At 40.2% G+C, this 27,781-nt stretch overlaps 5 protein-coding genes across 6 annotated transcripts; 2 read left to right on the top strand and 3 right to left on the bottom strand.

Annotated features, from left to right (window-relative positions):
* Window positions 1-805: 805 nt before the first annotated feature.
* On the top strand, window positions 806-2,102 carry LOC103986920 (transcription factor MYB93). The gene is made up of 3 exons (XM_009405069.3): window positions 806-1,002; window positions 1,095-1,224; window positions 1,312-2,102. Exons 1-3 carry the CDS (start codon window positions 870-872, stop codon window positions 1,970-1,972), a joined length of 924 nt encoding a protein of 307 aa, XP_009403344.2. The 5' UTR covers window positions 806-869; the 3' UTR covers window positions 1,973-2,102.
* Window positions 2,103-4,853: 2,751 nt separating this feature from the next.
* On the bottom strand, window positions 4,854-9,168 carry LOC103986919 (uncharacterized). The gene is made up of 5 exons (XM_009405068.3): window positions 8,956-9,168; window positions 8,782-8,855; window positions 7,165-7,300; window positions 6,442-6,753; window positions 4,854-5,326 (listed from the first exon to the last, which is right to left on the bottom strand). Exons 1-5 carry the CDS (start codon window positions 9,076-9,078, stop codon window positions 5,054-5,056), a joined length of 918 nt encoding a protein of 305 aa, XP_009403343.2. The 5' UTR covers window positions 9,079-9,168; the 3' UTR covers window positions 4,854-5,053.
* A 397-nt stretch (window positions 9,169-9,565) lies between these two features.
* Window positions 9,566-16,484, bottom strand: LOC135613614 (uncharacterized). Its single transcript, XM_065110640.1, has 4 exons — window positions 16,464-16,484; window positions 12,783-13,040; window positions 11,445-11,583; window positions 9,566-10,863 (listed from the first exon to the last, which is right to left on the bottom strand). The coding sequence occupies exons 1-4, from the start codon at window positions 16,482-16,484 to the stop codon at window positions 10,784-10,786; spliced, it is 498 nt and encodes a 165-aa protein (XP_064966712.1). The 3' UTR covers window positions 9,566-10,783.
* Window positions 16,485-17,232: 748 nt separating this feature from the next.
* Window positions 17,233-19,052, bottom strand: LOC103986918 (uncharacterized). Its single transcript, XM_009405067.3, has one exon. The coding sequence runs from the start codon at window positions 18,762-18,764 to the stop codon at window positions 17,595-17,597; it is 1,170 nt and encodes a 389-aa protein (XP_009403342.2). The 5' UTR covers window positions 18,765-19,052; the 3' UTR covers window positions 17,233-17,594.
* Window positions 19,053-23,964: 4,912 nt separating this feature from the next.
* LOC135614339 (elongation factor 1-alpha-like) lies at window positions 23,965-27,639 on the top strand. 2 transcript variants are annotated; one of them, XM_065111604.1, is made up of 3 exons: window positions 23,965-24,088; window positions 25,871-26,357; window positions 26,448-27,639. In XM_065111604.1, exons 2-3 carry the CDS (start codon window positions 25,896-25,898, stop codon window positions 27,327-27,329), a joined length of 1,344 nt encoding a protein of 447 aa, XP_064967676.1. In that variant the 5' UTR covers window positions 23,965-24,088; window positions 25,871-25,895; the 3' UTR covers window positions 27,330-27,639. The 2 variants fall into 2 exon arrangements, with proteins under 2 accessions (XP_064967676.1, XP_064967677.1); XM_065111605.1 differs by lacking the exon at window positions 23,965-24,088 and adding an exon at window positions 24,699-24,784.
* The last annotated feature ends 142 nt before the right edge of the window (window positions 27,640-27,781 follow it).

Below are 27,781 nucleotides of genomic sequence, written 5' to 3'. Positions count from 1 at the left end.
TCTCAGACCACCCTACATATCATATTTGTATTTTGTTTTCTTTTGATCCCACAGAAACTGATCAAAAGGTTTACATCTTTTTGGTTCTTATTATGTCAATGTCATATGATAGCCAATGCATTGGTATTACGAAGAGATACGAGAGAGGCAAATCAGCTATAGGCATCAAAGTCTTTCGAGATTCACGAGTTCGGTTTTGGATTCTCAATTATTTCTTTCGTTTTACTACTTTAATCATTTACATGAGAGGCACTCTGATAAATAAATAAATAATAAATATTATTATTATCAAAGCGTCTCTCATGTAAATGATTAAAGTGGAAAAACGAAAAGAATAATTGAGAATTAAAAATCGTAACTCGTGAATCTCGAGAGGCTTTGATGTGCTTCGCATGAAAGAAACTGACGTTAAAAGGTGAGAAGAGTGGTTTGGTTTGAAGGTTTGTGACCTCACGTTGAGAGGCGCGCGTTTCCCGTTTACATTATTGCAGGTTTGGTGATGGCTTAACTACCCATGCAAAGATCTATCACCAACTCTCCCGTCTGAACATTGCTGCTTGTAGGATTCCAAGAGCCAATGATGTGGTTGACTCCATACCTGTCTGTCACACGACACTGACACTATGTATTTTATTCACGTAGGCCATTGTAGCAGATGTATAGATAGATAGATAGATAGATAGATAGATCACAATCAGATTTTTATGTAGCTTAGTGTATTCTTCTACTAAATCCTATCCATTCTCATAGACTATCTATCTTTGGTGGTGTCATTGGGCTTCACAAGTGTATAAAGAGAGGCAAGCCATCTTTTGGTGACAAGGTGGAGGAAGTCTTGGGAGTCAGGTACAGTTTCTTCCAGGAGTCCAATGGGGAGATCACCATGCTGTAATGAGAACGGGCTTAAGAAGGGTCCCTGGACACCTGAGGAAGACCACATGCTGGTCCAGTACATCCAGAAGCATGGCCATGGGAGCTGGAGAGCCCTCCCTAGACTTGCTGGTTGGTACTCTCTCTCTCTCTGTCCAGTGCTGTTCTTCTCTCTCATTTCGTACTTACAGACATGTCACAGCCTTCTCTCTCATTTCTCTCAGGGCTTAATAGATGCGGGAAGAGCTGCAGGCTGAGATGGACCAACTACTTGAGGCCAGATATCAAGAGAGGCAAATTCGCTCCAGAAGAAGAGCAAGCCATCCTCAACCTGCACTCCATCCTAGGCAACAAGTGCTCGTCTACTGATCTCTCGCACTAACTCCGATGATCGATCTGAGTTTGATCTAATCGAGCGTGGTCGACCTTTTGTCCATTTAGGTGGTCTGCGATCGCGGCGCACCTCCCCGGGCGTACCGACAACGAGATCAAGAACTTTTGGAACACCCACCTCAAGAAGAAGCTGATCCAAATGGGACTCGACCCCGTGACTCACCGCCCGAGGACCGACTTCTTCGATGCCCTCCCCCAGCTCTTCGCTCTCGCCCAGCTTGGCGAGCTCGTCGACGGCCAGCCACGGGACGACCTTGCCGCACTGCTCCAAGCGGAGGCACTCGACCAGGCTGCAAAGCTCCAGTTCCTGCAGTCCCTGCTGCAGTCGGCCTGCACCATGGCAAATACCTCAAACACCACCATTTCCACCAACACCCTCCTTAGCACTCGGATGACTTCATCTTTTCCTTCCATCCTCTCTCCCACACCTCCTCAAAATATCATCGATAGCCATAACCAAATTGACCAATTGCCGTCCTCCTTCTTCGAGCCACCCACACCCAATGAGACCACCCAATACTCCCACTCAACTGGTTTCGGCGAATCTCCTCTTCCTCCTCTCACCGATATCTCGGTTGCCAACCAGGGGAACGCTTGCAGCAGCAGTAGTAGTAGTATCTCTAGCTGTGGTGGGACTGAGACTCTCTTCTTCTGGCCTGATGTGTTGCTGGACGACCAATTCATGACTGAATCTGCCGAAATCTTTTAAGCGGAGGATACCTTCGCCTATAGATTCTGCTTTCCGCAGTCATGGGAAGTGTGGTTCTCGTGTGACAAGTCCTACCATGCATGCATTGCTGGTTTCCGATCGGAATTGATACGTCATAGAGATTCATGAGCACTTGTAAATACGTACAAACAAACATGGTTTCTATCTTTGTTTCTACAGACATGAACTCCGGTTCTGAATATTTATGAACTTGTAGTGCATTTCTACCCGTATCACAAAAGGCTTGAGGAGCTAATGGGAAACCACACTGTTTATCATGACTCCATACACACAAGCATGCTTGTAGATCTAAGACCATGCTGCTTATCTCCCACAATCTTCAAGACTTAATGAAGTAGAAAGCATGACATCTCAGGCAGGCAAGACTTCAACCACTGGGCTTTCATGTCAAAGTATGAGAGAACAAGTTAGTAGTGACGATAATGAGAGGTTTAAGGACCGAAAAGATGTGTTGGATAACACAGCAAGCTTCCTATGTCACTCGTTATGTCACCAATAAGATAGTGCCTGCCATACTCGACAAAGTTGGTCACCGTAATATATGAGGCCGTAGCAGAATGGCAACATCAGAAAGAGACATTATGTGTTATGTAATCGACCATTCGATGCAATTGATGATCCGATTGGAAGGAGTCCAAGTCTAGCAATCATTGCTATCTCGTGCATGAAAGATCTCAAGAATGAGTCCTCTTCGTTTTCCTTGCCTTCTCTCTATATGTTTGAGAGCAACCATTCAACCAAAAGTAGCTCAAATGACAAGGTTTTCTCTCTCTCTCTGTGTTGTGATGGTGTGAATATGATTTACTAATCGTATAAGGTTTTTAAATGCAACTCTCGTTGTTATACTAAGGAGATCATCTCATAGGCAAGGAAACATCAATCATGGAAATCTAGTTTGCTTTTAGGGACTTCAACTTATAACAAACATGACAATAACATCTTCCAATTTGATAATTGATTGAATATTTCAACCCAAAACTTCAATATTCTTGACATATGTAAACCATGGATATCTTTAATTATGTAAGACCAAAACAACAATAACTAAAGTACTGCCACAACCAACAGCAACATCAGTAGTCAATCACCAAAGATCAAGACTTGGTCAAGTAATATGTAAACCTCCATTCCTTGTATTATTATAGACCAGTAATCTAAAGTTAACTTAGCCTTTACAAGTCTTTGCTCCAAAGTCTGCAATTTGTAGAAGGGCCAAAAAATTTCATTTGGGTGAAGCCAAATAAACCTAAATTGGTGATTAGTCAGAATGGTCACTCTTTAAGCCACATATTATAAAAATGCATCACCAAAACTAAACCTAATTTGATTCTTATATCAAACAAAAAAGCACAAACAAAGACTAACATATCAGTAAAAAAAAGGATTTACCAGAACAAGTGAGTTCTGAAGAATGCTTATGGTTGAAGTAGCAGTCAAGAATTTGATAGGGAGTAAAGAAAAAGAAAGTAGAACATGTAGTGTGTCACTTGTCAATCAACTTTATGCTCTTCGCAGTTCCTCCTGAGCCTTACCAGTTTAATTTAAGCTGGTCTCTCCATCTCTCTTCCTGATAACTTCTCTGCCACAATGAGTCTTGGCAGATGCCACACCACTGTCACTGGTGGAAAGAAATGGAATGGTGGTCTCAAGAGACCACCAGTTCTTGACAGGTGCCGCACTTGCACTTGAAGCTAATCTTCACACCAGTCACACCTGAGACACGTATTCGGGTCTTGCTCCTCTTCTTTTCCTCCGCCAGCTTCTGCTCGGTCTTCTGCTCTTCATCTCCCTCCTGCCATAGTAGACATGCAGTTGATACAACAAAAGAATACACTAGATCGAGGTAACCAAGAAAGCTGCGTCACAACCAACGATCGAGATCGAATGTCGGACAAGACGACCAAAGAAAAGAAAGTGGAGAAGGCAAGAGAAGTGCGAAAGCCCTCAAACCTCCTCCTCCTTCTTCTTGTTGTTAGAATTGAGTTCCCATGCCGGACTTCGAGGAAGGTCCGGCGCGGTCGCCTCCGGAGGCGCCAGGGGTCCGGATGCCGTCGGTGGGACGATGGAGATGGACGGAGCGAACGGACTCTGCTGCCGGGGCGACGGAGTTCCGGCGTCGCTCTCATTCGGTTCAGGCACCCGGCCGGCGCCGAAAGAGATGGTCGGCGGAGAGGGGTTCGGCGGCTTCACTGCGGCGGTATCAGAGGCCTGATCGTTGGCGGCGGTGAGGGAGCAGTGGTCAATGCAGCCGGAGTTGGTGCGGGCGAGCTTGGCGGCTGGGGCGGGGATGGAGGAGCGGTCCATGGGCCAGGTGAACAGGCGGTCCAAGGAGGGCCGCCGGCGTTTGTAGCCGCAGTGGGGGCAGGGATCGGTGTAGCCCACCATCTCGTCTTCCTCTTGGAGAGGTCGAGTTCTTGGAAGGGAAGTAGGAGTTCTTGGAGCTCTGCGTCGTGTGAGATGGAGAACGGGGAGAGTCGTAAATGTTCTCAAGAGAAGCCTTTTATGGTGTGTACGGAACGGGACCGCGGTTGGGCGACCGTTGGGTTTTTCTGTTATCACCGAGCTTGATCAGATCAGGACCGTTCATTGGGGGCGATAGTGATGGTACGTCTCGTCCGCGTCATGTCTATCGCTGACCGGCTTACCCGGCCACGTCCCTGGGGGACCCACTGCGGGCTCCGCTGCAATCATCCAGATAAGCGCCTGCGGGGCCCACGACCTTCGTTGTAATTTCTTAATACTCAATGGCGACGGCAGTATTTTGGTTTCTATCTGCCAAGAAAACTGCAGTTTCATTCATATTCTCCCACAGATGCCGAGAAGTATGACCAAGGAAAGATGACAATTGGAGGCAAAGCAGTAGTCAACGGGAATACTACAAAAAGAGAACATCGGACAAAGGTTCCATCATCTCTCGTCACTCTCAATGAACAATGTCAAAGCCAAACAGTCTAAGATACATCAAGCACACGCAGCACATAATTAGTCCACAGAAACATGTTTCGGAAGTTGATTAGGAAGACAAACTGCAATAATACACAGACAACGTGGTCAGGATAGTTAAACCAATGCAATGCTGCTCTCACCACCGGGAGGCTTACGGACTCCGCCGAAGTAGTCTCGCGATGCCGCTTTCCCATCTGCAAAGATGTCGCTGCCGCTCATCTCCTTCAGTTTTGCCACACTCAGTGGCTTCTCAGCAGACCCTGGGGGTGCGTCTTCTTTGAATATGTCGTTGCCGGTCAGCTCTTGGAACTTTTGAGTGTGGATCTTCTTTGCAGTCTTGGCGACACTATCATCACTGAACATGATATTGCTAGGACCTCCAGCCGGCTAGAACACCAAACAAAAAGTGGAAGACGATTAGCAATTAAAGGGAAGACATAAAATGATAGTTTACTACAAAGTCGACCATCAAATAACAGAAAGAACAGCAAGCATTTAGACGAAAGACGCACTTTAAGTTAAGAATACAAAAATATTAAACCAAATGCTGGACATGAACCATTTGCGAAGGAAATGCCAGGAGAAATGTATGGTTATATAAATTATATGGTCTCTTGCAATCTAACAGATATGCATTGAAAGGATGACCCGAATGATAAATAATATGAACCATTCAGTATCATATGATTTATCATTCCTTCTTTATTCCTCTCTGAGCACAATTAACTTCGATTTAACAGATAAAGATAGCTATAAAATAAAATAAAAGTAAAAGCATATACAAGTAGATTCTCCATGTAAGCAACAATTAAAACATAAAAGAGCCATCATATAGCTCAGTCCATTAACATTATGAGTTTCAACTGAACAACCTGATCTCAAAGGAACATTTTTTTTAAATCAATTTCTCATCTTCGAAAAAAGACTGAATTTACTTGACCAACAAAAAATCATACAAGCAAGAGTTTCTGATGAAAAGTGTTAGCTATGCAATCAATAAGAGGTTTATAATCCAAATATAAATGTTCAACTTAGAAGCAGCCAATGGTCAACAATGATAATAAACACTAAGAGTTTGAAAATGATTGTCTATAAAACTCAGCAGAAAAAGCTAGTAATTTGAAAATGATTGTCTATAGAACATACTGCAGAGAAGTGATATGTTAAACTACCTATAAGCAAAATTCCTAAAATGCAAAAGGCCTTTAGGTATTATAAGATTGGAGGGAGTTAATTGAGTTGCTTTCTTGTACGGGTTATCACAAGAATAATGAATGGCCTCTTGTCCATGGTGGCTGTCACTTAAGAATGCCACGATGGGTGCATGGAGTAATTATAACGTTTTCCTCTAATATGCAACAGAATAAATTGATGTGAAGCAAATGCATAATGAAAGTTAAACTAATTTATGTCTAAGAAAACATAAAATATATAACACAGTGATGTTAACAAAAAATTGTTCAGAAACCAGGAATCCATGTTTGACTGATGAACTAACTCACATTAGATACTTTCACTGATGTATGTATGCTTCGAGGCTGTGGCAAGACGAAATCCAAATTCCCCCTTAGTTCCAAATTCCTTGCAGCTAAAGGCCTGGCCGGAACTTCAGGAGGAGGACCAAAGATGTCATGCCCACTAAGCTCTTTGCTCTTTGCTTCAGAGAGCTGCTTCTTGACTTTGGCATCAAGCTCACTCTCAGTGGTACCACTTAGCTCTCGCTGCTTTGCTACCTCAGCAATCGAAGTAGGCTTCTTTGGAGAAACTGCTTCGTCAGCACTAAATGATATTTGGCTAATTGCACTAACAGCTTGCTGATGGCAAAACATATAAATTAATTAATTTAGTTCCAGTATAATAATATCAACAACATATTCTAGATATTTGAGGATCATATACAAAGTCAACTCATCATAGGAGCATGCTTAGATTGACCAAAACCATTATTAAACAATGCCTAAAAAAAAGACAAAAATTAGGTACAACGGCATAAATATAGAACCAATAATTTGTTTGAACCATTCAAAATAGTTGATAACTTCTAGCCTAGAAAGTTGTCAAAGGAAAACAAACTGTATAGTTTCTAGGTTATAAATTTTGCTCTCATTAAATAAACTGTATTGTCATTCCATCAAATTTAAAAAAAGGATAAAAGCATCAATAAGTCACTATCAATGGCAAATTGAAAATAAAAAATTAGATCCAAACAAAGTCAGAGAAGTTACCTGGCAAATTCTAACACTTGTCTTAGTATTATGATTTGAGACAGCATTACCAGATTCCATTATCGCATTCTCATTATCTGCTGCAAAGATACCACTGCCAGTCATTTCTCGCAGTTTTGAGCTTGAACAGGGTTTCCTAGAAAATACGAGGGTTTTTAGCTCACATACTCACATAAGGTAAATCATGAAAATGAAAACCTAATCATCTTCAGGTATAAATTTACAACAATATCCGAAGTTTAATTAAATATTTTATTGCTGGTGTTATCAGGAAATGTAACACTCGTCCTACTTGCTAAAGCATAGCAATAACATACTTGCAGGGTAAGATACATTAATGTCTACACTTCCATTTTTTAAGAAAAGAACTGAACAAGACAAGAAAAAAGAAAGACAAAGGGATACATCTCAATACTAGAATGCAGGTCAGAAGACAAAAACAGGACAGTCGAAACCAGTTTCTATGTGAGCCTGCAGTATTAATCCCTTGGTTCACTGTGTTAACAACACCTTGATTTAGCCCCCGCATCGGAAATGGACTAAGATTTAGACTTACCAGGGTCTGATGGATGTATTATTATTGACTTCAGCCTAAGCATTTTGAGTCAACGATTTGAGCTCAACAAAGTCAAACATCCCATCAAGGCAGATTGTGATAGTGTTAAGGCTGTTAGCTGTAAGATTAACTGGTACAAGTGCTGTTAGCCACTTAGCTTGACTTCTGCTATGTGGATAGTGGGGTTCCAATGTTTAGTTGAGTTATGGCACACTTTGCATTTCTTACTTAAGGTGCTTACTACATTAGATTAGATAGTGTGCTCTTACAAATAAAATAACCATGTTAGTGGGCAAACAACAACTATAGTAGAGACTAGAAAAGAATTTCTTAGTTGTCAAGTGCTTTTGTTGTTTTGAGCTTGTTCCTACGAGGAATCAATTCTGAAATACCTCTGATGTGTTGTATTTAAAACCATTTATCTGCTGAGAATTTCTTTTTAAAATGTCAATTGGTAGCAATTCTTTTCAAAAAGACAGTCTACGGTCTTGTACTTGTCTTGATGTGTGATATTACAGACATATAGCATCTCATTTCCAAACAGAAAGATAGTAATCAACGAGACAATACTAGGATTTTCAATAGATAAAATATAAGTATGGCCTAAATAAAAATTGTTGCATAAACTCTCAAAGAAATATACCACTTCACAATAGCTATCATTCATACACTAAAAAAAAATTAAACTAACATCTAATATAGATCCATCAGAAGAGTTCAAAAAGAAATAAATCATAGGGAAAAAAAGGGAGAGGGGAAGGGGGAGAAACAAAAGAGAATCCGTGGATCAAAAACCAAGCAGATCATTAGCACGAAATATGGTAGTGTCAAATAAGAGATCGTTTCTTAAATATAGTAAATAGGCGTCGAGAAAAATCGAATCTTTCGAACAGATCAGGGAACCCGACAAACTAAAAGCAGATCTCTTCGACCGGTTAACCACATCCAAGAAAGCAATAGCAAAAGAGGGAAGTGGGCATTTCTTTCGTAAATAAGAGGCCGCCTCATCGAAAGCAAACTAGGATCAGCCAAAACCCTAGCCACCGGACCGGATCTCTCACCTCTTGTTCAAGCTTTCCGCTTCCTCCGCCGACATCTGCGCCCCGAACATCACCGGGCTAATCCCTCCCGCCGGCTGTGAGAAGACACGAGGATAAACCCCAAGCCGCCGGGTAAGAAGAAAAAGCAGAACAATAAAGCAGGCATTTTTGGGCCGGGGAGGGGCGTGCATTCACCTTGAGAGTCCGGCGGGAGGCCGACACAGCCTGATCGACAGCTGCCGGTGGCGGCGTTTCAGACCATGTGAGCAGATCAGCTGTGGAGGTGTGCGACTTCCTCACCGGCGGACTCCGATCCATTTCTCCTCCCGCTATTTTGAGAGGGAATGGGCTGTGGAGTCAAGACGAAGTAGTGATAGAAAGAAGAAACGAAGAGCAGAGAGAAAGCAACTCTCAATTCTTTCTTCCTTTATCGACAAGGATCGAATCACCGCGCCGTTTCATACCGCACCACTGCTCATGAATTAAAGACCTTAACATTGCGATTAATTAAGAAAAGCTTAGGGCGGTCGGGACACCGGAACCGGTGACTGGATCCCAAAGGACAACTCAGTGGACTTTACGCACGCGACGGCACGTGCGAAGTTGAATGGTGGATGTTATCATCCCAACGTCCTTTCTCACTTTGTGTTTCAAATATTGTGACTAGATTTGCAGTTTTGCCACCCCTGCCATTGATTGGTATCAGCATTCAACAGTGTCATTTAATAATCATTTATATCAGATGACAACAATTTATACTGTTATGAAACATAAATAAATATATTATGAAATTTAAGGGCTATGATTAAGAAGTACTTCACAAAGTGTACTTTTTGATTTTATGGAGCACATAAGGGAGAGAAAAAAAAAAGACAAATAGAGATAATGGAAAAGTCATTGGCAGTCTTCACTTCCAAGCTGCTACTGCTGATGACAGCAGGGTTGAAGCTGTGTGTGTGGAAGACACCTGACAGAGAGAATCCCTTTGAGATCAAGCAACTTAGAATTCAATAGAGTAGGTTCTGTACTGGCATAATCCTTGTGCAGGGAGATGGCTCAGGTTTTCTGGGTGTTGTTGGGATCAAAGCTAGCATGTGGTTCGTGTGATGTCTTCTTCTCCCCTCTGCCCTACAAAATGATACCAGGTCATAACCTAGACTTTACTGACAAGTTATTGTCTCAGGACCTCATTTAGCTTCTAAGTTAAGCAGCAACTTGAGACTGAATTCCACCAACTACAACAAGTCACATTATCCTTGCATGAAACAGTACCTTTGACCAAAAAATTGGAGCTTTCAGTGCAATTGAGGCAGCAGTAGCAAGTGATTTAAAGAAAGTTTATAGCTTTTGTACAGAGACATAAGATTGTATGATATGAAACAAAAAGTAAAAAATGGTTTGAACCTAACATCACATTCATTGACACTCTTTTGCAGACACTCTTTTTTTGAGACTTTATATTGACAGCACTGACCAATATCCATTTTTCAAATAAAAGTTGCAATAGAATAAAGAATAGAACACAAACAGATTGGAGCTATTGGAAAGAGCACACACTTTGAAGTTTGAAGTCCAAAAACAATATTTTACTTGTATCAGCTGAGTCCAGAGATTGTAAACTGAAATAACTGCTGCATTATTAATAAGATAAAAAAAGTCCTGCAACTGCAACAATGTCAAGGATCAGGAAAGGCCAACTAGAAGACACAAAAGGTTAAAGATCAGATATGTGGAGTCAAGAAGCACAAATAAAGACATCAAAAGTTCACACAGATCGAAGATTCCCATAGAGAAGAAGACGAGATTTAAGGACACAACAAAGGAAAATTTGACCTCACATGTATGACTAAAAGAACTTCTTGTGTAATCCAAACGAGTAGGGAAAAGATAAGATTGTTCATGTTTAGAGATTAAGGAGTTGGGTTGGATAAATTCATGTTGGTCTATGTTACATCAACCTAAGCTGTTGGATTATAACAGTGTCTGACCTACACCTGTATCCCTGTATTCATCAATGGGGAAGCTAATCATCAACCAGCAGCGTAGCACATGAAGCCAATCTGGAGTTAAGGAATCTGTAGAACAAGTTCTGCAAATGGAGGGCTGCACGCACCAAAGACAAAATTGTCATACAAGTAAGGAATTTTGTAGATAAGTAAATATGAAATGACTGAATACAATTAGTAACTCTCAACATATCATCATTTATGTGAATTTAGTTCGGGCATCCTCCCCATGCAATTACTATCGATGCTTGAGAATTAGGCCATTTGTCTCATAAAAATAATAGAATCGGCAAAAGAATTCTCTTCTTCATGAAGTCCTAATCAAGAACACGTGAATCGTGTTTTATTGAACTTTAAATTAGTAAGCAGAAAAATCCAAAGGAAAAAAATGATAATTTGGTTGTCAGGATTGATATGCAGTTTACGTTAGATTGTCATATTAACAATTTTGTTCATAATCTTCATGATTATGCTACTTCATTTAAATTCTAATAAATATATTTAAAAAAGCAGTATAAGACTAGATTGCCTAACATGCATATTGGTAGCTGGTCCATTCCAAAAGATGGCCATTTCCCATGATGAGAACAAGAAAGGGTGCACTATTTCAGTAGAGAGGTTATGATACAAGATCAATAACAAGAATGCTCACAGAGGATAGCAGGAGCCAGAAGTTACCCACGACAGATCTAAAGCTCGAAAAAGGATTTCTGAGAGGTCCCATATCTTTCGACCTAACTCTCCTCCAGGTGAAGTTGGAACAGAAGACATTACAAATCCAGTGAGAGGGCCTACAATGGCAATGATTCCATGGTCCCTGTGCAAGAATAAAAATGCGATTTTTCATGACAACGTTGCCAACTTGACCAGATCTTTCACTTGTGCTGGCATGCACTTCATTCAGATGGAACCATCATTGATTTAATCTATAACAACATTATTGGAGTATGTTTTATCTCCTAAGGTTTGCAGCTCAGTGCATCAGAAAACCCAGTGGAAAGTGATCAAAAGTATCATTATATGACCAAAGACTAAGAGCTACATAGTTCATGATATGATTCCATTGACCTTGTATTCATTATTTAATGACTGGTTCCACATAATTTGATGGTGCTACAAATACAACATATCTTTTATTGATCGCGGACAACTGAGTTTGTCATTCCATAAAATGAATCCTTTGCATATTTTTAACAAATAGGATTAGCTTTCTTCGGGAAAAACGTTATAACTCTCTTCCCATCCAACCGGTTGATTCATATAATTCCATCTATTAAATAGTTGACTGGATTTTTTGGTGGACATAATAATGATATGAAGGGAACTTTTAGTTATGTTAGATATTGGTTTAGGTAAATTTTCTTCGAGTTTAAAAATGCAGTAATAACAGTGATACAATCTTTTGTAGAAGTCGAAAATGTTTCAACATCGATTGCCACTTCTCAAGCAAGTTGGCTAAGGAAATTTTTGATGGTTTCGGAGAAAGTAAGTCGAAGGAATAAAGATCTGATGACAACAATTCCTGTTTATCATAGTCGTCAAGCCAGATTGCGTTTAGACATTTTTTTCCATAAGGCAAGCAATTGAAGAAGCCGACAACCAAGAAGAATGAAATGAAATAGTCTAAGTTCTTCCTATCCTCCAATTTGGATCCAATTCTATGTTTCCAGTCCTACAAACTACATAATATTCATCGGCAACTCTAACATTATGTTCAATTGTCAACCAAAACAGCTGCGTCCAAACTCTATTTTTTGGAAAATAGCTATAAGCAAGAAATGATTGAACAAAGGACTTCTATGTGTGTCATACATTATTTGTCAGATACACTGAACCCACATAGTGGAATTATGTTAGCATATGCCAAAACAGGAATTAATGCAAACTACAAGATCCAATTTTTTGGAGCCAAAATCACCTCCGCATTTCCAGATCTTAACGAAGCAAACCCACCGACATCAAGTCATACCGACTAAAATCTGACTTACAAATCAAGGTAAATCTTCAGGCACGCACCTGGAGGAAGGTGGCCGAGGGCCAGAGGAAGGCGCCGAGAGAAGCGGGTGGGCGTGTACCCGGGGTGTAGCAGGAGTACTGGACGAAGGAGCGGAAGAGAGTGAGGGAGCTGAGACCCTTGGGCGAGGCCTGAAGCGCCGTCCCCACCTCGTCGTCGCACCCCTCGACCGCCGCTAGTTTCGCCGGGACCAGACAGACCCTGTTGCTCTGCCGCCGCCAGTCTGTTTCTAGAAGCGGAATTATTCTACCCGCCACTATCTACCCTTATGCTGAGTGGTCGAACACTGTGGATCCCAATAGTTGCTCTTACACTGTGGATCGAACACTCTGTACCCTTTTTTGTGTGTGTAAAGATGGATTTAAAAGCTTCTCTTTGTGACTCTCCTAACTCAAATTGGATTACTCTTATAATTGCTTGTTTAATTTCCTATTAAATTTTGATGAGAGACTCAAATTATTTTTTTAATTAATAAAATAATTTAAAATAATAGTGTATTAATATCCTATTAATAAAGAGATGAGGATTTAAGGTTAAAATCGATTTTTAGTTGCCCAAATTTTAATTACCTATAATTGTTATGACAGTCATTTAAAAAAAAAATATATATATATTATTACATCAAATTATATACTCAAATGTAACTCCAACATGAGACATATCACTTGTATAACATCATACTAATGCACTCGATTATCTCAACAGAAATATTATGCTAATTAGGATATAGATTTTTATATCAAAATCATAATGTTAAAATGTTAGTTAATATGTTAGTAAATCAAAATCATGATGTTTAAGTGAAATATGGTTTTTACTTTACTACATATCTTGTTTGATTGATAGCAATTGTGATAAATATGAGTTGTTGCCCCCAAAAATAAGATGGCATTGATGAGAAGAGATTGAGGATTTTGGGGTTCAGATTACATTTGATATGCTAAAACTATTTTTAGAATTAATGGATAGTAACAAATTACTTTTTCCTAAACCAATAAAAAATAATTTGAGAATTAATTGATAATTTAATAAAAGAAAATTTCTTGGTAAATTATTGATTAATTTGATTTTGGACAAATAATAGGATACTTTGTTTGGCCTATAAGCTTAGTTTTGTTCATATGATTCAGAATTCCTCTCCTTTGTCTTTCTTCTTGTATTTCTTTTATCAAAAAATGCACATTCCTTGTAAGTATTAGTAAGAATTTAGTATATCTTATGTAGGAAAATCATCCCTAATAAATGTTGATTTAGTGAGAATAAATCCTGAAAATTATGGCTTGTTATTGTTGCATGATGAAACTAAGCTTGCTACTATGTAACTCTACCTTGATTTCTTACAGTAGAGTAGTAGAGATGAATTCAAGACTTAAAAACACCCATATACTTGCATTTGTAGTTTAGCATGCAATTCCAAATCATCAAGTGTACATTGATGAATTACTAGACAACTTCATAAAATAAAAATCAAAGGAGTGAAAAAGAAAGATCACTATGTACTTTCCTAAAACCTAGTAGATTCTACTCCCTTCATGTCTAAACAAAAAAAATTCCCTGCATCCTTTATCTATGTCACATCCTATGTACAAAGGACAAAGAAGGTTGTGAGCTAGTAGATAGGAGTCTCATCAACCAAATCAAAGGGAGATGTGAACTTATTGGAGAGCTTTTATTCTTTCTCATGCTTCTTAAAGATAAAAAATGAGCTTTTCATTTAATTAATTGTCCAAATTCTTTACCTTTTGTATAAAACTTTTAGTTTTCTTTGCCATGAGAAGTCATAACTGGACTGAAGCAAGACTTGAAAATTTATTTTGGACCTTTCATCACCAGGAATTTTGCTTAGGTTTTTATACAAGTTCTTTCTAAGTCTTGGTCAAAGTTGTGGTACATTGTCAAAAAGATAAGACAAATATGAATTAGGGCTAATGATTCAATTGTACTGATGGTCATGTATATGAGTGTCATGTGTTTTGATGATTTAATATGTAAAAGCAACTGAGTCACTTTTGTATATGTAATCATGGAATAAGGTGAGAGTGACTGATAGGCTACTAGCCATCATTGTAGAATAAAAGAGTTTATGAAGGTAAATCCAGGATATCTTCCTCAAATTTCTTATTGAAATCATCTACTTTTCATATAGAGTTTCTCTGTTATGTGGTTTTGTTCTTTGCATTTTTTTTTCACATTGTTAGAACTGTTTTTCACACCCAAAAAAGCCAAAATAACAATAAAAATCTCAGATAATCCAAACCATCAATCTTGCATTGCTGTAGTTTCTTGTGACTAGGGTGCCCCTTTTATTTTGTTCTGTCAAAGCATTTTTTATTTGGGTTTTCTCCTCTTGTTTTTTTCTCTCTTTCTTTCTGTACATTCAATTTCACAATCTTATGAAATCAATGGTTGGAGGTTTTCCCCATTCATTATGCACTGTGAAGCCTACCAATCTTTCCAACATAATTATTTGTTCACATGAGGATCCCACAACCATGGTGAGCTACTAATCTCAGTTTGAACTATCTTGTAATTGGCATTATGTGATCAAGCAGCCCACTACTAAGACTCTGCTACCAATGTGTCTTAACTGGAATGACTGTGATACATGCCTTCTCCATCAGCAGTTTCAAGTTTCTTTCAATTGGCTTTTTGTCATTGAGGAGTCCACTGATAGACTCTGCTACCAGTCTGCATTTTATCAGAGATAACCAATTCACATCCTTTCTCCATCTTGTCAGGCAAATTTGACTATTATTCTGCAGGGAAATAGCCATCTAACTGCCCAGAAAAGATCATTTGACAAGCTTCATGGTGATTTTACCTTTCTGAGTTCTAGTAAGTAGGGTATAGCTTTGAGACATAATATGTATGTAGAAGAAGCTAAAACAAAAAGAAAATCTAGAAAAAAATTTGTGAATTATCCATCTCAGTTGACCAGTCAAGCAATGTCTCTAGACTTGTCTCTGGTCTGGTCAAACCAGGCATTGTTAGTCTAAGCTACAAGTCAAATGCTAGGATCTTATTCACTGGCCTGCTCTGGTCAGCTTGCAGTCTGCTTTCATTTTGGGGTTTGTCATAGAGTACATTTGCTAGTTCATAAAGTAAATATCCTCAGCAAAATTCATGATTGTTATGCCCTCCAAAATTATTACATGTCATATCAGGTGGACTGCAAATTGAAGTAAAGATAAATTTATGGTTCTATCAGTTCAGATCTATAAGCTAAACTGATGAATAAGAAGGTGAGAGAAATGGATGGCAGGAGCTGCCCATTCACATCTTTCCAGTAATTCTTGTTTGCTGTATCACACCAAATGCTGGTGCATGAGTAAATGCTTTTCTTAGAGGGTGGAGTGTGGCTTCCACTTCTTGTCAGCCTTTTCAGCAAGAACTGAAAAGCTTTGTATCTTTTAGGTTGGCTCTAACTTGTAGGACTTCTGAGGAGGGAGGGCCGGTGTTTGGCTGGGGGAGTTGGGAGAGCCCCCACACCCTGCCTTGAGCAAAGACTCAACAGTCTGCCTCACAAGACCCACAAGGGGAGGGGGGGAAGTGAGACATCATTGCGAGAGAACAGATTATTCCCTGCCATGGCCACTATGATTTCATGTGACACCCATTATTATTCCCACTTTTGTTAAATCAATCAACTTTGTGCTTGAAAGGTATGCACATCTCCCTCTCACCTCATTGCTCAATCTTCCCATAACCCCATGGCTAATCAGCTGTCCAGATCATTCTGAAAAGAAGTGCGAGAAGGATACTTGGTATCATGCCTACGGTACACATCTCCCTCGTTCTCAGAGAAGAAAACATGATCAGAGATTGACATATCTTGGAACAAGGGAAACAGTGTTGGATTTTATTCTCAAGGGGACAGTGACCCGTGTGGTCTCAATTCATCCTTCTTTTCTAACTTTTGGTCCCTTCAGAAATATGATGTAAGAAGTCGCGTTTGTGGATATATTACTGATCTGATGATCCATACGCTTCCAAGCATGATGTATCTGATACCCAAGACACAGGTATGCTGGTGATGGAATGGGAACGGGAATGGGGTTCTGACTGAGCTCAGTGAGATCTTCGACTCGCATAGGGGAAGAATGCTATGTTGGATACTAGTCTCCGGAAACGCTACCAATGAACAGCAGTAGCAGAAGTTGACTTTGGTCGCTCTCTCTCTCTCTCTCTCTCTCTCTCTCTCTCTCCAGAGAAGTTATACCATTAAGCTAATGCATGGCCTTCTCTTGATTCATTGTTTCCGATAGACAGATGGTGGTTGGGACTGCTGTTGTTTATTGGGTGGAGTGCGTTCTTGGGGAACACTTCATGTGGAGCAGTTCCAAAGGAAGTTTCCCTTCGCTCATTTCTTTAAGCCTGGAGGTATTCCTGTTCTAACACCTAGAGATTCTGCTCATGATTCCCCAAATCTCGCCACCAATCACTCCCACAACATGATCCAAACTCACATATATTATAACAGTCGTTGAAACCAAGGAACGACATGATGCAACACAAATCTTTCCTACTCGACCAAGCATGACACAGTTGCACTACTGCACCACAGTGTCTTTCTCTCTCTTCCATCTGAAAGAGCATTGTCTTTTACCCTCCACCACTGTTCTCAGACATGTCTTCCTTGGATACAAAAATGGCCATCAAGATATCTCACAAGAGAAATCCTATATTCATATACACAATCTATGAAAGATAAAACGAGTCATGGATGCAAAGTGCCTTAGCAGTTGAATAACAGATGCAGTCAAGAGCTCTAATCTGCTTCCTCTTTGCCTCCACGACAAAGTCTTCTCTATCTGCTAATCTGAAGAAAAAATCCAGGAGTCCATCGCACCTTCACTCCTCGACGCTGTGGCGCGCTCCGACCCTTGCTCCGCACTGCACTCCGATGAACCCGGCGCCAAGTAGTTCAGCTTGCAACTGCTCATTCCTTGCTGCGAGCCACTGGAGTTTCCTGCAGAGATCGGACTCGACCGAGCACGATCGCCGGCCTCTGTTGGGTACCCGTTGGTCCATCTCGATTGCTCGGCTGACGGCATAGGAATTTGAGGCTTTGTGCACTTTGCGTGGAGAAGGGATTGCAAGGTAAGCATGTGGTTTTGGGTGCTCAGAAGTGGTTGGTTTTTGCTGCCATATGCAAGAGTAGGTGAAGGCAATTGGTAGTTGTTGTTGTTATTAGATGGATTAGCACTACTACTAGTAGTAGAAATTCGAGCTGAGGCACTGAGACTGGAATCGAAGATAGTACTGTTAGTAGCAGCAAAACTTGTGCTAGCGTTAGAACCAGTGGTAGTAGAAGAAGAACAGATGGCGGGGGCAGTGGTAACAGTAGTGGTAGTTGTAGTTAAGGTAGAACCTTGGACCTTAGGCTGGAAGGGCCGGAGGAGGAAAGGCGGCGGCGGAGGGGCAGAGGTGGATCCAAAGGCAGCAGCGGAACGGAAGACGTTGAGGCGTGATCTGGCAAAGGGGGACGAAGACGTAGCGGTGGGGGCGATGTCGAACGGAGGAGATGGTATGCCGGTAAATTGTTGCACCATGGCGCGGAAGTTGGAGGTGTCGGTGGTCAGCACCGTCGTCTGCGCCCGGCGTGAGGCCCTCGACCGCTTCTTCGAGCTCCGTGGCGCGGCGGCGGACTGGTCGGGCGGTTGCACCGGCGTCGGGTAGTTGACGTCGGGCGAGGAGCAGGAGGGGGTGGTGGTGATGGAGGGAAAGACGCCGACATTATGGGAGGCGCGGAGGGCGCGAGGCGGCCAGGAGGGGGTGGTGGAGGTGATGGAGTCGAGGTAGGAGATGGGGTCGAAGAAGTGGTGGTTGTGGACCGAGGAGGAGGGCGGTAGCGGTTGCGGAGGCGGAAGCGCGGCGGCGGCGGTGGATCGGAAGAAGGCAGAAAGGGAGTCGGCACTGCTTGAGTTGAACTCATTGCCTTCGCCGCTGGAGGACTGAAGGCTCCCACTGTTAACCGAGTCCATGAGAGGTCAGGAAGAGAAGATAATATATAGCAGTAGCACTTAAGAGAGGGAGGCAAAGAGAGAGGAGGAAACCATGATTACAGAAAGAGCATAAAGCACTAGAAAGAAGAAGATATTTTGGATCTGTAGTGCTCTGGTAGGAGCCATGGATCTAAGAATGGGCTGTGGAAGAAGCTTTGAGGAGGAGGAGAAGGAGGAGAGTGGAGAGGGGAATAGTCAAAGAAATAAAGAGAGAGAATGAATGAAGTGGTGTGGCGTTGAGGAGAGATAAAGATTGAGGAAAGGTAAGGATGGCTTGCTATAGCTTCTTATTTAACCATCTCAGGAGGAAAGAGGGAGGGGAGACTTCTACTCAGCTTTACACTCAAAAAGGCCAACGCCCAAAGATTGAAACCATGGTGGTGGCAGAAATAGTCAGATGGTATACAGTCAAAGTAAGAGTGAGGATATATATATATATATATATATATATATATATATATATATATATATATATACACACACATAGAGAGAGAGAGAGAGAGAGAGAGTAGGGAGAAAAAGAAGTAACATTGAAAGGGTTGGAGGCAAGACATAAACAAATGAGGAGAGGGAGAAAGAAGACTGCAACATTGATGTGACGAGTTAGGGGAATTTGTAGAAGCTGCACTACCACTGAAGGGACTATAAAACAACTTAATTGTGCTAATTATCATCTCTCTATATGAACCTACATGCATTGGTATTACTAATACATCACACCTATGACCCCTACAGCACAACTACAAAAGAAGGACCAAATGCTTGACATGACCATTGATGGAATTGAACCTAACAAGAATAATCTTCACTTGCATCAAGTTGGGGGTATGATTCTGTCATCTATGAGCTAAATTCCATGGGAAATTGATCAGTCTGAGCTACCTGAGTGGACTCCATGAAAGGCCATTTCTCTCAGTATCAGATTCTGGATTTACACCTATACTAGCCCTACTTACTCTATGTATTATTGGATAGCATAGTTGAATTAAATACAAAAAGAAATGTGTTGGGCAAATTATGATTAATGTTCATAGTGATCAATGGTAGAGGACTTTGATAGGACTGTTTGGTGGCAACTTCACTCCCACCTCCACCCCTTTTGACCTAATCCTACCTCGACTCTGATGTGGGGATTATTCCTTGTCTATGTTGCATGTAGCACTCTCACTCCATCTTTTTCTCTTGCACATCCTTTGCAAAGACCCCATTTTTCTACTCTAATGACCAAAACTTTCCCACCATCTCTTTGGTTTGGAATTGGAAGGTCAGATTGGTTCAACTAAAGCCCAAATTTACTACAACCATTAGCAATTTTATATTCTCCCGATCTCGGACCTCTAAACATCTAAGCTTAGTATATCGACACATCGACACATCGATACGTATCGAGTTAAAGATAAATTAAAAAAATATTAATCAATAAAAATTCTATACCACATGATATAGACCTTATATATCGGACGATATAGGTCTTTATACCGAATATATCGGATAAATACATTGAACCTACTCAGACTGTATATTTGTATATGCTGCCTATTGAATGGTCAGCTTGTCTCATTGTATAATACATTGAACCTCCTCAGATTTCACTTGGAACATATTACATGTGGACTGTGGTGGTGGCCATATTGCATCCTGTGTTGGATCCATATGTCCAACAGAGACTAGTGACCAAATGTACTGCTGCCTTCCAAGTACCAGCAATCCATGGGGAGAATGGTTTGGTGGAAGGCTATGGTTGCCCCAATACCTGTTGGGCACAAACAAAGTCCACTATCTCCTCATGTTCAAAATTTGAAGATGTGAAGACAACTTGTATGACACAAAGCCTAATGTAAGACAAAATCATCTATCAAACTCCACAATTTGATCATAAAGCATGTTTTTTTTTTAATGCTTGTGTTATGGTTCTCAATCCCTTTTCTTCAGTTAATGGTTTTTTGAGTTTGTGCAGTGAGGATGTGTACCTTTCAATCTGAAAGAAGTATAATATATGCACAGAACATTTCACTGGGTGTGGTACTTTTGTATCCTGATATCAAAAACAAGTCAGGTTAGAGCACATATGTTTCTGCAGTTATGGTGTGCTTGTTGTATCAACTTGATTTCAAATCTTTGTGCATACAAGTAATGATCATAGTTTCCTTTTCCTCATTCAAAATTTCCAGAGAAAAAACCAGTGGTAAATTTAATTGCATGTATTCACATATATGCTTATCCATGATAGATCAGTTTACAGCATAATGTTTAATCTTCTTTGGGTCATATGGTACCATAAAATTTATAGTTCAGTAGATTTAAACTTCACATCTTATGGAATGAGCTAAAATTACTTTTCATGTATGACTTTTTAAAGTTTTGCTCTCATCATTTTCAGCCCTAACCTATTGCAGATTGTATCATTATTTCCAGCACAAGTTATTCTGCCTACTTATTTCTTTATTAGGTCAGTGTGAGAAGATACCTAAAGATTCATCATTCCAGGTTGATCTGTATAGCCAAAAAGTTCATGAGCTTCTTATATATCATTTACAGGATCTTTTCTAATGAAGAAGATGATCATTTTCAGCCCTACCTTAATGCAGGAGAAGACAACTAAGAGACTCTCTTTGTAGAATCTTTTCGAGTAGAGAAAACCAAAGACATAAGGTAAGAAAACAAGGCTCCTACAGGCACTTCCTAAAAGATTCAAAGCATCCGGTAACCTCTAAGGGTTTACGTCCATCGCTGCCTTCCCTCTGAGCTTGATGTCTTCAACAGTACCACTGTTTGACACTGTGCCATTACCTGTCTCGGAAAGTAAGGAGCAAATTTTGACCCACTGCCTACCTCCAACATTCAAAGATCTCGCAATCTTCTTAGAGAATTCCACAAGTCCTACACGGAACTATAAATGAAGTTACTGTCACGATATCACACATATTTATATACTGTATGTTACTGCAAGAAGGTTTCCCTTAAACTTGCTTGTTTCATTCCTCTCAACTTCACTCTCTGCATCAAAAAGAAGAATAAAAGATGGTGGATTCTGTCCTAAGTTTGATTAAGCTTAGCTTTAGTTTAAGGAAAGCTTTATAGCTATCTATATATACATATAATTATTTCATCTTTCTTAGGACAAAGTGATTATGTCATAGTGAGAATGTGACAATTTGTGCAACCAAAGAACTCTGTGTGTTCACTCAATTGCAACTCTTTCTTTTTTTGGGTCTTTTTGGTGGGATAGATGTTGGTAAAAACTGGATTTATAGTACAAAAGGTTTGATACACTTAATCTTGAAACTTTGGAGACATGCTTGGATCTGATCAATCCTTTCAGAAGTGATGGGATTGGATAGCTGAAGACCTTCCAAAGAGCACTATGTAGCAGAAAAAACAGAGCCAGAAAGATGGATCAGATCTTTTCTGTTAATATGTCTTCCAAATATGAACATAAAAGACTTTGGTGCAGCAGCTGAGGTAAAGGTCATGAGAGCAGGAACATCTGAGCTTGCACTCTTCTTCTGTTCCATTCTGTGCAGCTACATCCCATTCCAGACAAGAAGAATTCAGATAAAGTCTGCATTGCTATCCTAAAAGCATAGCTCAAACCCCACCAAAGGCAACATCTTGACCCCACCAACACTTTTATGATTCTCTCACTAGCATAAAACATATCCGACAATGAAGAGAAAACAAACACATTCTATTCATGCTACCTTCTAATAACACTGCGCATTACTAATGTGAGAGAGAGGAGACAGATAGTGTGTGAGCCACAAAAGATTCTGTACATCTAATTCAATTCCAAATCAAACCATCTCTATAGCTTGGCTTTACCAAAACAAAAGGGGGGGAAAAAGAAAAGAAAGAGAAAGAGAAAGACAAAACCACACTCAAACATATCACATATGCATATGTTCCATCTCAAGAGGCTCAGAATGAAGAAAGGAAGAATATGTCACCCTCTGCAAACATGATGTGAATCATCATCACCACCTTGCTCTTATCATCTATTGCCAGCTTCGACTCCTTACCAGAGATGCCAAAAACATAACTAGGCCAAAACAAGAATGCAGAATTCATGAGTTACATGCCATGAACAAGACAAGTAAGTTCATGCAAGCAGCTAAAGGCAATCTTTATTACTGTCCTCTCACAGGTATGAGAAGGTGGGTCTTCTTGCTAGCAAGCTGAATACCTCCTGGTCTTTGTTCTGATAGAGAGACCAAAAGAATAAACATAGAGCCAAGTGCAGGAAGTGGAAGCACATGATCCATGTTTGATGACTGCAATCTTGTTAAGTTGTAGAAGATACACAAGTTAGTGAATCAAGCAATCAAAGCAAGGCCAAGGAGAAATGTAGAAGATGTCAATGTCAACTATTTGGAAGTTCTACAGATTGTTGAAGATAGCAAATCAGGTCAAGCTGGCCAATTGCAAGGCTCAGCCCTTGAATTGTATAGTTCATGGACTGGACTTCCTTGCAGAGATCAAAATTATTTGGCATTCTTTGATCTATTACATGACTCTATTTCCAAGCCAAAATTCTAAGGGATGCAGAGACATCAAGCCCAACCCACCTAAGGTTTTTAGTTGGATGTGTTGTGCCAATCAATAAAAATTAGACCTTTAAATCTAAAGCTGAGTAACGCAAAAAGATATCCAAGAATCAGAAGTCACGATTGGCGCAAAAATTCGACATCACATCGATCAATTTCTATCAAGAAACAACATCAACTTTGACTGACATTTGTGTCATTTTCGGATCCAACATAGATTGGAGCAAGTCGAAGGAGAATTGTGTTTTCACCTAAATTTAGCTCGATAACCTTAATAGTATTGACGAACGATGATGATCACAAATTATATTAACAAGACGAGTTCTTCAGCTTTCGAACAAAAATCTCTTGAAATCCTCGTAGACTTCAGCAAATCTTATCAATCAATCAATACAAAGAAACGAACACTAAATTCGGTCACCTTTTGTGTACTTGGATGGTTAGTCTTCCAATCACAGACGTCCATTCCGCCTTACACCCAGCGTGCTGAATGGGTAGATGCGGCGGGTACGTAAGAGACTGGTGCGAATAAAAACATCGGTCGCCACCGCGCCGCCGCCACTAAGTTTGCTGGACATAGTAAAGTGACTAATTTACCCTCGTTATCAATGCAAACCCTAAGGGCGGTTTAGGTAATCGAGTCAGCTATAAGTTCCAAGTGGGTCGGGCTAGGGTTTCTGTCTCTCTTTGCAAATCGATCTCGAAGGAGCCCGGCGGCCGCCGATCTCTCCATCTCTCCTCGGCTCCCTCTTCCTTAGGGTTAGATTTCTTCTCATGCTTATTACATTCTCTTGTCAAGATCGTAAGGGGATCTCGTTAATCGCGATTTCCGAACGTTCCTCGTTCCTTTTTCATGATTTGGTTGTACTTTTCATTCGATCCAGGTAACTTAGATCTTTTTAATCGTATTTTTTTTCCTCTTTCGTGATTTGGTTGTATTTTTTGTTTGATTCGGGAAACTTAGATCTTATCGATCGCTCTCTTGTTCTTCCGTTGTGGTTTGGCGGTTTATTCTTCTGATCTGTAGCAATCTATGCGTTTCTGTAGAACTTAGATATTATCAATCGTTTTCTTGTTCCTACGTTGTGGTTTCGTAGTTTGTCCTTCAGATCTGTAGGAAGTTCTGCGTTTCATGGGGGGCTTAAGCTTGTTTGATTTAAAGTTGATCAATGGGATGATTGTTAAAGATTGTTCGATCTTGATGATTACCCTTTAATGATCCAACATGTATGATTCGTCGTAAAACTTAGATCTTATCACTCGTTTTCCTGTCCCTACGTTGTGGTTTGGTAGTTTATCCTTCAGATCTGTAGGAAGTTGTGTGTTTCTTTGATGGTTTAATCTTGTTGTTTGCTTGATTTAAGGTTGATCAACGGAACGAACTGTTAAAGATTGTCGGATCTTGATGATTGCCCTTTAATGACCCTATATGTATGATTCGTCATACTTTACAAGGTTCCAAAGCAACCACATCTTTGCATACTAACTAGAGACATCATTTTTAGATTTCGTTAGTTGAAGTTTCTTGATCCGCTCATCGTTCTCTTTTTCTCTAATAGTATATATATTTTTTGTTAAAGATAAAGTAATTAACTATTTATTATTATTATTGTTGTTGTTGTTGTTGTTAAGTAGTTGATAATGCTAAGGTATTAAAGATAAAAATTTTGTGCTTTTTAATATTTTTTATTGTTGTGTTGTTATTTTGTCTAGTATCAAAACCTATTACCAAGTATATTCATTGGATCTAACAATTTTATGGTGAATAAGTAACACAAGCATTAATAAAAAATTGTGATAAAGTAAGACAAAATACAACATGGAAATTACATTTCCTTTTATTTACAAAATATAGGAAGAAACTTCATAATTAAAAATGAGTTAGGGTATGCTTTCATAGGCTTGGTAAAACTTTCAATTACTCTTTACTAGTTTTTCCTCCCCTTCTCTATCTTGGTGCCTCATCTTGATCTTTTGTGGTCTGCTTGTATTTAGTTTGTGATCTCTTCTTTATCTTTTCTTGTAATTTCTTTCCTATTATGCATTTGACTATTAGGTATTGTACTGCTATATGAAAATTGTGGTTATGGTTGAATGTAATTTAGGCATTTGGTAATTTAAGATAAACATTGTTGGATGATACAATCTGTTGGTTGATATGTGCTCGTACATTTTTGTATTTATCATTTACCATTGACTTTGATAAACATATATAACCATCTTTAGGAGATGTTATAAGTTATTTTTTTGTATATATTGATTTTACATTCTTCTAATTTTTTTTATTTCTAGTGACATGTTACCCAATGTGATGGCGGTAGTGACTGCTTTGTTAAATTGATGCATGTAGATTCTAAAGGGTACCTGGTCTAAGATTTTAGATTTTGTGACACTTTGCAGTAGGCCACAGTGCTACCATCTATCTTAACTTACCAAATCTGCAATAATTGACCACTGTGCTACCATATTAATTTTTTATTGTCATGTAATTCAGTAAAAGCTAGTTTTGAGGCTGATATATTCTTGTTTGACATTTTACAGTCCTTAGTTCAACAAGAAATAAGCAATGGGAAAGGAGAAGGTTCACATTAACATTGTCGTCATTGGCCATGTCGACTCTGGAAAGTCTACAACAACTGGACATCTCATTTACAAACTTGGTGGCATTGACAAGCGTGTTATTGAGAGATTTGAGAAGGAAGCTGCTGAAATGAACAAGAGATCATTCAAGTATGCCTGGGTGCTTGACAAGTTGAAGGCTGAGCGAGAACGTGGCATCACCATTGATATTGCTCTGTGGAAATTTGAGACCACAAAGTACTATTGCACGGTCATTGATGCTCCTGGTCATCGGGATTTCATCAAGAACATGATTACAGGAACTTCTCAGGCTGACTGTGCAGTTCTCATCATTGATTCCACAACTGGTGGTTTTGAAGCAGGTATATCAAAGGATGGGCAGACTCGTGAACACGCTCTTCTTGCTTTTACTCTTGGTGTCAAACAGATGATTTGTTGCTGCAACAAGGTAATTTTGCAATGTGATTACATGTGGTACATGATGCTTTTGTTATTTAAATTTTGGTTTTTTAAAGGATTATGATATTGTTTTTTTCAGATGGATGCCACAACACCCAAATACTCCAAGGCACGATATGATGAAATTGTTAAGGAGGTCTCGTCCTACTTGAAGAAAGTCGGCTACAACCCTGATAAGATTCCTTTTGTGCCCATTTCTGGTTTTGAAGGTGATAACATGATTGAGAGATCCACCAACCTTGACTGGTACAAGGGCCCGACACTCCTTGAAGCCCTTGACTTGATTAATGAGCCCAAGCGTCCAACGGACAAGCCTCTTCGCCTTCCGCTTCAGGATGTTTACAAGATTGGAGGCATTGGAACTGTTCCTGTTGGTCGTGTTGAAACTGGAGTACTGAAGCCTGGTATGGTTGTCACCTTTGGTCCTACAGGACTCACTACAGAAGTCAAATCCGTGGAGATGCACCATGAGGCACTCCAGGAGGCTTTACCTGGTGACAATGTTGGCTTCAACGTAAAGAATGTTGCTGTGAAGGATTTGAAACGTGGTTTTGTTGCCTCAAACTCCAAGGATGACCCAGCGAAGGAGGCTGCTAACTTCACCTCTCAAGTTATCATCATGAACCACCCTGGCCAAATTGGGAATGGTTATGCTCCTGTCTTGGATTGCCACACCTCTCACATTGCAGTCAAATTCGCTGAGTTGTTAACCAAGATTGATAGGCGATCTGGCAAGGAGCTGGAGAAGGAGCCCAAGTTCCTTAAGAATGGTGATGCAGGTTTTGTGAAGATGATTCCTACGAAGCCTATGGTGGTGGAAACCTTCTCTGGCTACCCTCCACTAGGTAGGTTTGCTGTGAGAGACATGAGGCAGACTGTTGCTGTGGGTGTCATCAAGAGCGTGGAGAAGAAGGATCCCTCTGGCGCTAAGGTTACCAAAGCAGCTCAGAAGAAGAAATGAAATGAGGATTGGGGATCATTGGTGTCCGGAGTCATTAATAGTCTTGTTGTCATGTCTCTGTCCCGACGTGTTGACGAGCTCTCAGGTATGGTATCTGGTGGTGTCTGGAAGCAGAACTGGGTGCTCGACAGGCGGTGGCGGGGTTGATGGTTGGCTTCTATTTTATTATTGTTCTACGTTAAAACTTGAGACAATTGTCGTATGTCTGCTCTTTCCCAAGGAGTTTTGTGAGTCTGGTAGTCTTGTTTTCTGTATCGTCTTCTGCTATGCATGGATTTTGAGATCTAAATAATTTAGTATTTGAACTATATATCGTGGCCTTGCGTGTGTAGTGGATGGTCTTAGCCTAGAATAAATCGTTCTGTTTGTTGCCTGTTGTGGTGGTGCTATATCTTTGTGCCAGGTGCTCCGAAAGATGGTCTGAAGCACTTTGGTGGATGGCGAAAAGCTCA

Source organism: Musa acuminata, chromosome BXJ2-6 (assembly GCF_036884655.1).
Source record: "Musa acuminata AAA Group cultivar baxijiao chromosome BXJ2-6, Cavendish_Baxijiao_AAA, whole genome shotgun sequence".
Lineage (NCBI taxonomy): Eukaryota > Viridiplantae > Streptophyta > Magnoliopsida > Zingiberales > Musaceae > Musa > Musa acuminata.
This window is presented reverse-complemented; position numbering and strand designations above follow the sequence as displayed.

What these genes read in the sequence shown, in the direction of transcription:
- LOC103986920 (XM_009405069.3), top strand. Translation starts at nt 870, where the DNA reads ATGGGGAGATCACCATGCTGTAATGAGAACGGGCTTAAGAAGGGTCCC. An exon ending in AGCCCTCCCTAGACTTGCTG is followed by an intron (nt 1,003 to 1,094) that starts GTTGGTACTCTC and finishes CATTTCTCTCAG; the next exon opens with GGCTTAATAGATGCGGGAAG. An exon ending in CACTCCATCCTAGGCAACAA is followed by an intron (nt 1,225 to 1,311) that starts GTGCTCGTCTAC and finishes TTGTCCATTTAG; the next exon opens with GTGGTCTGCGATCGCGGCGC.
- LOC103986919 (XM_009405068.3), bottom strand. Translation starts at nt 9,078, where the DNA reads ATGGATCGGAGTCCGCCGGTGAGGAAGTCGCACACCTCCACAGCTGAT. An exon ending in GCGGAAAGCTTGAACAAGAG is followed by an intron (nt 7,301 to 8,781) that starts GTGAGAGATCCG and finishes CGTATTTTCTAG; the next exon opens with GAAACCCTGTTCAAGCTCAA. An exon ending in CAAGTGTTAGAATTTGCCAG is followed by an intron (nt 6,754 to 7,164) that starts GTAACTTCTCTG and finishes TTTTGCCATCAG; the next exon opens with CAAGCTGTTAGTGCAATTAG.
- LOC135613614 (XM_065110640.1), bottom strand. Translation starts at nt 16,484, where the DNA reads ATGGGAAGATTGAGCAATGAG. An exon ending in CCTCGGCCACCTTCCTCCAG is followed by an intron (nt 11,584 to 12,782) that starts GTGCGTGCCTGA and finishes ATTCTTGCACAG; the next exon opens with GGACCATGGAATCATTGCCA. An exon ending in GAGCTTTAGATCTGTCGTGG is followed by an intron (nt 10,864 to 11,444) that starts GTAACTTCTGGC and finishes TGGTGCGTGCAG; the next exon opens with CCCTCCATTTGCAGAACTTG.
- LOC103986918 (XM_009405067.3), bottom strand. Translation starts at nt 18,764, where the DNA reads ATGGACTCGGTTAACAGTGGGAGCCTTCAGTCCTCCAGCGGCGAAGGC.
- LOC135614339 (XM_065111604.1), top strand. Translation starts at nt 25,896, where the DNA reads ATGGGAAAGGAGAAGGTTCACATTAACATTGTCGTCATTGGCCATGTC. An exon ending in TGATTTGTTGCTGCAACAAG is followed by an intron (nt 26,358 to 26,447) that starts GTAATTTTGCAA and finishes TGTTTTTTTCAG; the next exon opens with ATGGATGCCACAACACCCAA.